Raw genomic sequence first — 13438 nt, 5'->3', positions numbered from 1 at the left:
CATCCCATGCCTCCTGTTCATCCTGTCGTTTATCAGGAGGTATTTTTTAACACTTTCAGGTTGTAGATGACCTGCCGAATGGACTGGTCAAACCCTTGCTCTTTCAAAAGGCTACCGATATTCGAATAAATCGCTGTGTCCCGCACAGTGCCCAATATCTGCCACCGAATCTCATCTTCTCCACAGATACAGAGCTACTGGCAGATCTCACGGCCTTTCCAGTGTGCTACCATGATCGATAAAAAAAGTGTGCCATATCGCTATACAAGCTGTATATAAACATAGTCACACATGCATTCCCCGATCGTTGTGATTTTCCGAACACGACATAGGGCTAATTCATCTATGCGCTATTAACAAGGGTGTAACAACACATTTGATTTGTTGGTGAAAAAATGGACAAAAAACTCTGCCCTTCAGAGATCAGTCTCAGGAGGAAGACTGATCTTATTTGAGCAGACCAAAACTTTTGGAAAGGATTTCAGTTTTTATGTCTTTATTGTACTTTGTAATTGATACAAAGTATTCATGGGATCATTTGACACTTTCCTCACTTTTCCTTAGTGACGAAATCTTCTGTAATGTTTCCTCGGGTGCTTTTGTTTTGTTTATGCTTAACTTGTTTTCATGTACATACAACTTTTAATGCTGCAATATATACAGTATGGCTTGTATACTAATGCCTCATGCACTTTGACCTGTGTACCAGGCTATGAGATACATGGCATGGAGAAGATCCCTGACAAAGGACCAGCTCTCATAGTGTACTACCATGGAGCCATTCCAATTGACTACTACTACTTCCTGGCCAGCGTTATCATCCAGAAGGGTCGGACCTGCCACTCTGTGGCTGACCACTTCCTCTTTAAGATCCCAGGTACTTACACTTTTTGACACGTACAGTATTTTCACACTACATCCACTGCTTGTTGTATGTGCAACATTGGTCTTTTTTTAATTGCCATCTTTTACACAAATGGGGTTTTTTTCTCAATTCCATCATAATCATTTGTACGGAGAGTTAATTCTCTTCTTTCAGTTTTTTGCTCAGTATCGTCCTTCTGAGTGGTTTAGGAGCATAAAATCTTAGTTAACTTGCTTTTCTGTTATTGCAAACGGCAGTTGTTTTTGATATCACCACAAATGACAGTTGATTATTTGACAACATGAGTAATACAGCCGCTTGTTGCACTAATTTCAACATTTCTTATATTAGTGCAATTAGTGATACAAACAATTTTAAATGATCTATAAGGGATAAGTCTTTCACCCTTGGAGAAATTACTTCCCTGTAAATCATGAAAATACTTTGTACTAGGGCTGTGGCGTAAACCAGTATTGACGATAATCGTGGTATTAAAAAATGAAATTTCAAATTTGTGTTAAAAATGCACAACATTGTGTAAATCCTGGTCAAACTTGGCCCGCGACCAATTATATTTGGCCCGCGCCTTGCCCACTGTATAGATTTTCCCACCATCAGTGCTCAGAATCTGCGCTCACTCGCTGCTTTTCCTAATACTAATAAAGACTACTTGTCAAAGTTCTGTCAGAGGTCTGATTAATATGTGTATCAGTGCAGCTGATTAGATTTTTACTTTTAAAGATTGCTGGAGTTAAAAAACTGACATCACGGCTGACAGGGGCAACATAGTTTACATATAGGTCCAACTCCCCATTGACCTGTTTCCTCTTCATGATGACATATCTATTTTTATAGCCTATTTGTATAATGTGTGGTGTATATTTGTTTATTTGTAAGCATCTTGGATATTACGAGTGTGTAACAACGTACAGTAGGTTAAGAAATTATGCATCGTTATTAGATATTAGATATTATTAGATTGCCTGGTGTTCTGCTTCCCAGACAGCATTGCTGGCCATCTGGTCAGAGAGCAATATGTTACCAATTTTCTTTCCTGAACTTAAATGCTGAATTTAGAATTTATATCAACAAATGATCTTGCTTAGTACCTCTTTTGTATATGTGCATTTTGTCTAGTATTGGTAATATTGGTTCAAAGTCCCATCTCTCTTAATTGTATACCCTACAGTCATGGACACATTTTTTCTAGATAAAATTTTATTTTACAAACACCATTTTTCAGCTTTGAGCCTGTAGTACAGAGAGCAAAAGTCATAAGAAAAAACATTCTCCATCACAAATATGGTTAGTGTTCACTGAAATACTCCGCCTCTTTCCAGTTTCCGTATCTCTAGTTTCCAGGATTCTCCTTTTAATGTCTAGCTCCAGTAGTTCCAGATTTTACTTTTCTCTCTGAATTTTGAGTCCTGCCAGCTCTGTGTTTCTTCAGGTGCAAATTCTTTTGAAGAACTGTCTGTTAGAAATATTTGTGCATCACATAGATTTACAATGGGCCCTTATTCACTGATATGTGCACAGAAATGTTCTTAATCCGCAAAAAAAAAGTACTTGCGCAAAATCACAGTCGGATTCACGACACATGTGTACTGGCCAATTTTGTTCTCACCACCGTTCGCATGTTAGTAAATCAGAACCATTCTAATTGCGATCAGCAATCTGCATACTTCCATGCCGCTATTTCTCTATATAAGGACATCCCTTTAGTGCAGCATGAAGAGAGAGGTGTTCTGAAGCTGAGAGAACATGAAAGATGGCCCCAAAAAGTAAGAAGAAAATTTTCACGTCAACAGAAACTGAGATTATTGTGGCAGATGTGGAGGCCAGAAAAAGTACACTCTTCTGTAGTGTGTCCACGGAATAGAACACGTTGTAGCATGAACAGAATAAATGATTGACACTTAAGATACACTACCAGTCAAAAGTTTTAGAACACCCTAATTTTTCCAGTTATTTATTGCAATTCAAGTCATGCAAGCCCAATGAATAGCTTGAAATGGTACAAAGGAAAGTACTGAACAGACGGAGGTTAAAAAAAGGTTTGGTTACCCAAAACTGAAGAATAATGTACATTTCAGAATTATACAAAAGGGCCTTTTTCAGGGAACATAAAGTGGGTTAACAATTTAAAGCTGTTCTGCAGCAATGAAGGTTGACTTAGCCTTGAAAGCTGGTGCTACCTACTCCTACAGGTGTTCCAACTTTTCTGGATTACTTACAACCCCCTCTGTCTGCATAAAAGCAGTGTAGGAACACACTGTGGTACCAGACCCTCATGAGCATCGGGTGAACAGTATTGTACTGTAGAAAGTAGTGTGTTGCTACAAAAATGGCCAGAAAAAGGCAATTAACAATGGAAGAGAGACAGACCATCATAACACTTAAAAATGTAGGTCTTTCCTACAGGGAAATTGCAAAGAAAGTCAAGGTGTCAGTGAATACAGTTTTCTTCGCCATCATAAAGGCACTGAGAAACTGGGGAAACTCTGACAAGAAGTGATCTGGCAGACCCAAAGTCACAACTGAATCAGAGGACAAGTTTCTGAGAGTGAACAGCTTGTGTGATAGGCTGCTCACAGGACAACAGCTTCAAGCACAGCTTAATAGTAGTTGTAGTGAGCAAGTCTCAGTTTCAACTGTGAAGAGAAGACTTCAAGCTGCAGGTTTGACGGGACGAGTTGCAGCAAGAAAGTCATTGCTAAGATATCAGAATAAGACAAAGAGGCTCTTCCGGGCCGCAAAATACCGCCATTGGACTACTGAAGACTGGAAGAAGGTATTATGGACTGATGAATCAAAATTTCAAATCTTTGGTTCATCATGCAGGATCTTTGTACACTGTCGAGTAGACGAGAGGATGGTTCCACAGTATGTGACATCAACTGTTAAACATGGAGGAGGAAGTGTGATGGTCTGGGGCTGTTTTGCCTGTTTTTGTCTGTTTTTTACAGAATGAGCGGCACCCTGAACCAAAACGGCTACCACAGCATTCTGCAGCACCACGCAATACTCTCTGGTCTGTGCCTAGTTCAGGTGTCGGCAACCTTCAACTCTTAAAGAGCCATTTGGACCCGTTTGCCATAGAAAAGAAAACACTGGGAGCCACAAAACCCCTTTGACATCTAAAATGAAGATAACACTGCATATATCGTTTTTACCTCTATGCTAGGCTTATGTATAAAAAACTATATTGTGTTGCATTTATGAAATGAAAGAACCGCAACAGAGAAAATGAAATTTTGTTTATGCATACGAATACATTGTGAACTCTGGAAAAAAAAGTAGGTTGAACGTGACACTGCATATATCGTTTTTTACCTCTATGCTATGTATAAAAAACTATATTGTGTTCCATTTATTAAATGAAAGAACTTCTACAGAGAAAACTAAATTTTATTTATGCATACATGGGATACAGGGATTTATCCATGGCTGGCTTACCTGCGTGGGAAAAGTTCAATAAATAGCGGGCTGGACATGCCAGCAGGTGTCGCACATCGACAGTTGTGACGTATATTGTGAGCGACAAAAAATTAAACACATTTTATTTTATTGTCACAAGATCACTGTGAATTCAAATTTATTATTATATTTAAAAAACTAACTAACTAAAATAAAATACATTTGAGTTAAATACTCAATAGCAAGGGATATATGCGCTGAAATGCACTGTGGGAGTTAAGTGTTTTTTGATGTTACGACCTAGTATATACAGTCAATGGTTATGACCATGAGTGTGAGTGGAGTGGCATTCAGTGTCATTCAGTTGTTGCGTAGCTCTTGCTTGTTCACTATTGAGTGAACAGTTGCTGCTTTTCAGAGGCAGTTAGCGTAAAAAAGTGAACGACTTTTGTTTAGCATCCTTGCCCTGCACCACTCGCCACAGAGAGCTGCAGCAGAGGAACGAAAGAGTCGCATGTAGCTCCGGAGCCGCTGGTTGCCGACCCCTGGCCTAGTTGATCAGAGGTTCATCCTACAGCAAGATAATGACCCAAAACACAAGTCCAAAACTACCTCAGGAAAAAAGAAATAATGGTAAGCTTGAAAACATGGAGTGGCCAGCACAGTCTCCAGACTTAAACCCCATCGAGCTGGTTTGGGATGAACTGGACAGAAGAGTGAAAGCCAAGCAACCTACAAGCCACATATTTATGGGAACTTCTGCAACAGACTTGGGAAGAACTTTCTGAAGAATATTAGATTTCTACTGTAGAAAGAATGCCATGAGTGTGTTCAGCAGTGATATCTGCCAAAGGTAGCTACTTTGACGAGTCAAAAGTTTAGAATACATTTTGGTCTATAAAGTGATTCCATGATTTCTTTTCAACTTAAATTGCTTATTTGTTCTATGCTTTCATTTCAGAGTGCAGTGGCACAATAAACTGAATAATTTTAAGTTAAAAAAAAATGTGTGGTGTTCTAAAACTTTCGACATTTAGTGTATATCATTTTAAAGAGCTACTCGCCAACAAGCCACCCGTCCCTTACAGCCACCACCTGCAAACGCATTCCCACTGTGCTGTTGTGTGAAATAAAGGAGTCTTGGGTGCCTCCAGGCCAACGGGCCACAACGCTAAGGATGCAGCAGTCAGCGTCACAGATGACCTGCACGGTGATTGAGTGGTAGTTCTTTCTATTCATGAAATGCATAGGATGGAGCTTTAATGCGCACATGGGTGCAGTCTATCGCTCCAAAAGTATTTGGCATTCCAGCAATGCTATGAAAACTCCTCTACACTTCACTCAAGCATTGTTCGTCATAAGGGAATGTTAAGAAGATTGGCAATTGTTTTATGATGCCATTTAAGGTATAATTTACCTGTGTGTCGGGTGATGGAGATGCGGCTCCAGGGAATTGCACAGCTCCAGCAAAACATGCCTTGGCAATCAGAAACGGCTCATAAACCATTCTTCACTTTAGTCAAACATGTTTTGATGGCCCCTGAAGATGCGCTCTCTCCTGAATGCACAGGCAGGGATATCTTCCAGCAAGGCTAGATCTGCCATCACTCCACTTCAGTGGAGGTAAATTGGACTCCTTTATGCATCTTCCATTCCACTTAATCAATGCAATCAACTACAGTCATAGCACTAAAAATCTTTCGGAATCACCTATCAATCATAGGCCAATAAACTATTTAATATAGGCCAATAGTGTTACATTTCAGTATGAACATTTTCATATGTTCTAGAATTTCATATATTGTAAAATATTTGAATTTGTCATTGTAAAATTTCATATATTGTAAAATTAATAAACTATAACTGAATTGCTATGATTGACACGGCATTTAAGTTTGGTCACCACAGTAGTAAATTCAAATGTTATGATTAAAACCTTAAGTTTTAATATAGTATGTATTTATTTAAGAGGGTTTGTTCACTCCTCCTGACATACAGTATACATACATACAAGAATCAACAGAACTTATATGGACATTGAGAAGGACATGCCAAGGCTGTAATTTCAATAAAATGTACAGTAAGATAAGATGGCAACAGTTGTGCATAAAGTGACTATGTAAGTAGGCCCCACCAGCACACCACAGCTAAAAAATAAAAGCGTGCTGGCAACCATAGACTGGTAGAAGGTCTTGAGTCTAATACAGCCACTAAACAACCTCAGTCTCCTCGAGAAGGACATCCTGCTCTGTCCTTTCCTGTGAAGGGCGTCTGTATTATGTGACCAGTCCAGATTATGGACCCCAAGGTACTTGCACAAGTCCACAATCTCCACCTCTTCACCCTGGACGGTGAATGGGACAGGTAGTCTATGGGGCATTTCGGTATCACTCAAAGGAACGATGGCTTCCTATATTTTTTAGATAGATATATGTCTGTAGATAATTTTTTTGTATGATAGACTTTCCAGGTGAGTAGCTAAATCTTGGTTATCAGCTCATGAATTTAACCACCCCCTAAGGAAAATTGTGTGTTAGATGCAGGTGCATAGCTGGTTCTACCCTCACGATTAGGACTTTTCTCAATGTTCAGTAATATTGAGTTTGGTATCATTTTAAAGGGGACCTTCTAAGCTTTCATTTAAAGCCAGTTGTGAACCTTTCCGATAAATATGGAGGTCACTGCAGCTCATCAAACCATCAAAAGCATACATTTCTTCACATTTTACAACTAAACTATGTTCTTCCTGTAGCATATAGGAACATCAGAAACACAAAACACAAGTACTGTAACAGTCACCTGACTGTAAGGTTTCAGAAAATATATAACAATGCCCATATAATTTCATTGTGAAAATTCAAGATGGTGTCAGAGGCCATCTTTACCCATTTTCAGCTTTTGATATTGACAACGTAGATGGCCATGTAATACCTCTTTTTGCAGGTTTACGAGGGTGGGAAGTCCATTTCCAGTGTTATTTTTAAGATACAAGGTCAAATTCAGGTCAGAGTACAAATTTGACATGATTAGTGGCACATCTGAGGCCAATGCACATCAAATTAACTATCAGCCAATCTTTGCTTTTAACAAAACAACAAACTAGATTTAGATGGTTAGGTCACAGAGTGGCCTCTGTAGGTTACTTTTGTTAAATGCACAATGAACATCTATGGTAATACATAATATCAAAATTGAATAGGAAACAAAAATATGATTTAAAAACTTTAATATTTTAATAATTTGAACAATATTAACATCAGCATAACTATAATATAAGTATCCCAAACCAAGTCCATCACCACACTGTGTTGCTGTCATCATCTGACTCCCCTACTTCAAAATGAGGCTCTGGATCATCCTGCAGTTTTCCGTTACTACAGGTCTGTAACCCGCACATGTTTGTGTACGTCAGACCATTTGACAGGCGCATGTAGCTTGGCATTGTGCATGAATGAACACACTTGCATGTCAGTAGTTCAAAGACCACATCTGGTGCAGGTGGGGAGTGCATCCAATCTATGACCAGCTTGCCATAATCATCTGTCCATCCATGCCCAGTACGGCTCGGTACCACTGGGTCAGCCTGCAGACAGCACTTCCAGATTGCTGCTTGGTAGTTGGCTCGTTCAGCATGCATATAGAGGCAGTCTCTACAGGGTGGCGACTGGTAGGACTCAACTTTTCCCCTTTTGGTAGTGAAAAGCTGATAATGCAGTTTGTTGCTCTCACCAGTGCTGGTCGTAGCAGCGTACATGCAGCAGGTGACCCATTCGATTTTTTCAAACAGATCATCATTCATGTCCCATGATTGCCCCGGCCGACTAAGAGACTCTTGGCAGGTAGTGTCCTTTGTCAACATCTTTAGGGCATTCAGCTTCCCTCAACCAGCTAATGCGCTGACAGTATCATAGCCTGAGAAGGCATGTAAGCCAATTAGACTGTCAATCAATGCGTTTACATTCAGAGCTTAATCGAGCTATGCTCAAAATTCGACTTTCTGACTACAGTCCTTGTCCCAGTTTACATGCAACGGAGAATATTGAATAACTGACGGGAGCATGTCCTCCTCCACACTTGGTGGCGATATGTGTCTTTTCAGCAGCAACCAGACAGATAATAGTACAGCTCTTTTAATCTGCAAAGTAGTGTGCGCGCTGCTTATGGTGCATGTAAGATATGCGCTATCCCTCAGACAGTTCTACTATCGGCTCTGTTTACCTTCTTTTTCTGTGACCGCCTTTCTGCTATGTTTTTGTTCTGGGGTCACACGCCAGTTTAGCGTTTTTTTTTATTTTCTCCATTGCATGTAAACTGGGACAAGGACTGTAGTCAGAAAGTCTAATTTTGAGCTCGATTAAGCTCTGCATGTAAATGCACTGACTGACTGACAGAGTCTCCAAGTGAGCTTGCCAGTTTGCTGATGTCAACAAACTGCATGCATTTGCTGCATCCAGTCCATGAAGTAGTAGGTGAGTGTCAGCTTCTTCTTGTGTTGAGTACAGCTCTCACACTCATCCTCTGTCATCATGTAGCAGGTTTCCTCACAGGTCATGCTCAACACCTTGCCATGCAGCATTTCTCTGTATTGTGGCTGTTTCCACTCTTCCACTCTTCATTTCAGCATCTTTGATTGAAGTCTCACGGGAGACATCAAAAACCACATCAATCCTTTCATTCTCTGCCCCCTCATAAAGAACATAGGTGAAGACTTACTCTGTGATCTGTGCAAAGGTCTTGTTGTTGGCATTCAGTTTTTGGACCAGGCTCATCCCATCAGTGGTGGTTGTACATGGTGTTAGGATCTGTTCTGCAGGAGACACATTCTTTTCCAGCTCTCTGGCAAGTGCAGCCCTGTTTGTTTTTCGCAGAAATCCATCAGCATTTGCCAGTGTCCAGTGGGTGGACAAGGACATCCTTCATGTTCACCTTCCTGTGTTCAATTACCAGGATCATGTGGCTGAAAAGGTTTCTATCTGCCTCAAGAACCACATCTTTTCCTTTCGTTCCATGGGATGTCTTTTTGCTTATCTTGGAGAATGTCTTCAGACCTTGCTTTGTCATGCTGTCATAAAATTTTGAAGAGGAGTTCTCATCTAACCTGGTTTGCTTGAAAACCTGGCAGGCTTCCTCCCCGATCTCATGAGCTCTCAAGAGATCCCTGGTTACATCAGGTGTAGCCGAGAAGCCAGTGGACAGGCTTATTGGCTTAGACCTGCTGTTGGCTATTAGCGCTGTCCCTTTAGCTGCCCAGAGTAAGGCCTGACATTCCCGCTAAACCTTAGAAGAAGTCCTTTGGATGCCAGGCTGGAGTTGCCGGTGGATTCATGGGGGACTTGAGGTCTTCGGCAGCGGGATGGATGGACTGTGTGCGCTTGATGGGACAGGGACGGAGTGTGTCGTGAGAGGTGCTTTGGAGACCTGGTTCATGGGACCACAGTACATCTGTGCCCTGCTTCAGACTCTACAGGCAGACACCTGTATTTACATCACTCCCTCAGCCGAAGGAGGCAACACCATTGATGAGAAACACCATGACGACACAATCCACACCGCTGTTGCTATGCAACTGACCAAAAATCCACATCACCTTGGACACTATTTTGACATTCAAACTACTTTTGTATATTTGTTCATAAGGCTAATTCTGTACATTTTTTGATTACACTGCTCATTTTTATTTTACTTTAATTTAATGTCATTTTATTTTATCTTATTTTATTTATCTTTCTTGTGGTTTTATGAGTGTTTACTTTATTTGCAACGAAGCTATGGTGACAAAGTAATTTCCCTTGTGGCTCATTGAAGTCTGTCTATATCTAAGTCTAACCAGATCAGACTCATCAGGGGACAAAGGATTGAGCCAGTTGTTCTCCATAAAATCAGTGAGAGACTGGGCATCTACCTCATCTCTTTGGATCCTAGGACCCTGTAGATCTGACTGGGACAGTTTGGACATGCCTTGTCTTGTCAGATCTCTCAGCTGTGTGAGGTACATGCTTCCTGAAGCTGAATTGTGTGCTGACATCTGTGTGTGTGGTGGGCAGCTGACACCTCTGGGCGTAGTAATGTGGGAGGTACCGTGCATAATTCATCATATGCAAAACACCAGGGGATCATTGCATGAATACTTGCCAGGTGAAGCATCCAGTCTCCCTCTCTAGATGCTTAGATGAGCCCGAACAAGATTTCAACCATGTCCAAATAGGAAATGTAGAAGGATGAGAGGCTGCTGTTTCTCTGAGGAACTTGCGATACACTTCAAACAGTTCCATGATGTATGTGCAAGAGCTGCTGTCGAGAACCTCCTTCAAAGTGTCTTGGGACATGTTGTGCCACAATACTGTGTACAATACAAATGTATCTAGGGTATCTTCCTGAATGTGTTTTCTTCAGCAAATGTTGCAGGATATCTGCACTAAACATCACAATTTAGCTAGCTAGAATTGTACTAGCAAGGCTAACGTTACTGTAACTTATCAGTTCTTGCTAGCTAGCCACTTAAAACAGTCTTACCCACTCCACAGTACTACATCTGAATCAAATAAAATATAATAAATATAGATAGATGGATAGATGGATAGATAGATAGATAGATAGATAGATAGATAGATAGATAGATAGATAGATAGATAGATAGATAGATAGATAGATAGATAGATAGATAGATAATGCCAGACAATTGAAGTGAATGTGTGTGTTGATAATGATAGAAGTAAAACCAACTTTTCTTTGTTTTTTATTGTGATCATTGGTAGAACAGCAGTGGTCGCTCTGCTTCTTTCTGTTGTGGTGGACTGGGGTTACTTCTAACACACACAATAGCACAATATAATTCCAAATTTGACCTTTGATCTTCAGATGACTTTGAATTTGACCTTGTATCTCAAAAATAACCCTTTTAAACCTGCAAAAAGAGGTATTACATGGTCATCTACGTTGTCGAGATCAAAAGTTGAAAATGGGTAAAGATGGCCTCTGACACCATCTTGAATTCTCACAATGAAATTATATGGGCATTGTTATATATTTTCTGAAACCTTACAGTCAGGTGACTGTTGTAGTACTTGTGTTTCGTGTTTCTGATGTTCCTATATGCTACAGGATTGAAAGGAAGAACATAGTTTAGTTGTAAAATGTGAAAAAATGTATGCTTTTGATGGTTTGATGAGCTGCAGTGACCTCCATATTTATCAAAAGGTTCACAACTGGGTTAAAATGAAAGCTTAAAAGGTCCCCTTTAAAATGATACCAAACACAATATTATTGAACATTGAGAAAAGTCCTAATCGTGAGGGTAGAACCAGCTATGCACCTGTGTCTAACACACAGTTTTCCTTAGGGGGTGGTTAACTTCATGAGCTGATAAGCAAGATTTAGCTACTCACCTGGAAAGTCTATCATACAATAAATTATCTACAGACATATATCTATCCAAAAAATATAGGTAGCCATCGTCCCTTTGAGTGATACCGAAATCCGGTTTGGCCCATGGGCTACATCGGCTACAGCTGCCTTGCCACGGATGCTGTGCGCGCAGTCAACTTTGACTGGTTTGTTCCCAAAGTTTTCTTCTCCTAGAAGCTTTGGGATGAGTTTAGCAACAAAGTCTGTTGGGCTACCTTTTTCGGTTCCCTCTTTGACTCCAATAATGCGAATGTTTTGCCTCCTGGAGCGTGAGACCAAGTCATCCAGTCTGGTTCGGGTCTCATGCTCCTTCAGTCCGCTCTCATTAGAAGTCACTCTCTTTTTAAATTGCTTAACTTGTATGAGGGAGCAGAGCTTTTCTCGAATACGTCTATCTCATCTCGCCCCCTAGCGGTTTTCCACCAATCAAGAAATCACATAAAATAGGACGAGCCTCACAAAGTGAAACAGACCAAAAGATCCTCAAAAGCTACATCATGCCGTGATCCAGAGAAATTCAGGAACAAATTGAGAAAGAAAGGAAATCATCTAACTCTCTAGAAAATGTTATAAAGCCATTTCTAAAGCTTCTTGGGATTCCAGAAAACCAGAGTGAGAGCCATTATCCACAGCTGGTGAAAACTTGGAACAAAAACAAACCAGCAGAACCCTCTCCCCTTCCCATACACACACGAACACATGCACACACACATTGAAGCACAGGGATAGTAAGAGCCCTAAAAAAATGAGTAACATGACTGAGCATAGATGGCCTGGTCGGGAAACGCCATCATGGAGGGCCGTCTACACTAGGAGCCAGTCACAGTCACAATCACTCAATAAACAATCCAAAGCTAGTGGTGTGTGTGTTTCATTTCATTTGTCCATATGCATACACATGTACCCCCGTATGTACCCACATACTTAAACAAACACACATACCTCCCAATTAATTCCAATACCATCAGCTGATTAATTATTGACGTAAGGGCAATCCGTCATTACAACCATGTTCCCCTAAATAATAAAAACCTTCATTTTAAAACTGCATTTTGTGTTTATTTATCTGCACTTTTGTGTTTACTTATCTATACTTACTTATTACTTATCTTTGACTACTATTTAAATTTGTATGGTGATTTGAAACATTTAGTTGTGACTAACATGCAAAAAAATAAATCAAGAAGGACACAAACACTTTTTCACACCACTGTAAATGTGTAGTTAAAATTGCTTTACATTCTTCTTTCTTCACATTTTCAGTGCCACTTTTAACTGTTTTAGTTTATCTTCCTCTCTTCTGTTTTTTAGTATTCTTACACATTCTCATCCTGTCTCATTACTCCAGGTTTCAAATTGCTGTTGGAGGTCTTCAGTGTGATTCATGGTCCTCAAGAGGAGTGTGTGCGTGCTCTGAGGAATGGTCACCTGTTGGGGATTTCTCCAGGAGGAGTGCGGGAAGCTCTGTTTAGTGATGAGACATACCCTCTTCTATGGGGCAAACGCAAAGGTTTTGCCCAGGTGGCCATTGACTCTCAAGTGGTGCGTTGTTTCAGTTTCACTTAATGATTTACATTATCTAATTTTCCACAATAGTTGCAAGTACAATAGAATTGAAGCTTATTTGTGTTTAAAATGTAGCATAAGATACATTAACTTAGTGTTTTTCAACCTGGATTTCAAACAGGTCGCCTGAAATGTCTAATAATTGATTTATGTAAAAAAAAATACTGATAAAAATATATTTCT

The 13438-nt window shown here is 40.1% G+C and overlaps 1 protein-coding gene across 4 annotated transcripts in view; it reads left to right on the top strand.

The window, feature by feature from the left end:
* tmem68 (transmembrane protein 68) overlaps positions 1-13438 on the top strand; it is a 52551-nt gene that overhangs the window by 25666 nt on the left and 13447 nt on the right. For all 4 annotated transcript variants that reach the window (XR_007113099.1, XM_047589518.1, XM_047589519.1 and 1 more), the window contains exons 5-6: positions 710-877; positions 13038-13231. Coding sequence is in view for 3 of the 4 variants with exons in the window: in XM_047589518.1 (XP_047445474.1) it covers positions 710-877; positions 13038-13231 (362 nt within the window). In the remaining variant the exon portion in view is untranslated. The remainder of the gene's footprint in view (positions 1-709; positions 878-13037; positions 13232-13438) is intronic.

This window comes from Mugil cephalus, chromosome 7 (genome assembly GCF_022458985.1).
Source record: "Mugil cephalus isolate CIBA_MC_2020 chromosome 7, CIBA_Mcephalus_1.1, whole genome shotgun sequence".
NCBI lineage: Eukaryota > Metazoa > Chordata > Actinopteri > Mugiliformes > Mugilidae > Mugil > Mugil cephalus.
The sequence above is the reverse complement of the archived record's forward strand: the minus strand, read 5'-3'. Positions and strand labels throughout refer to the sequence as shown.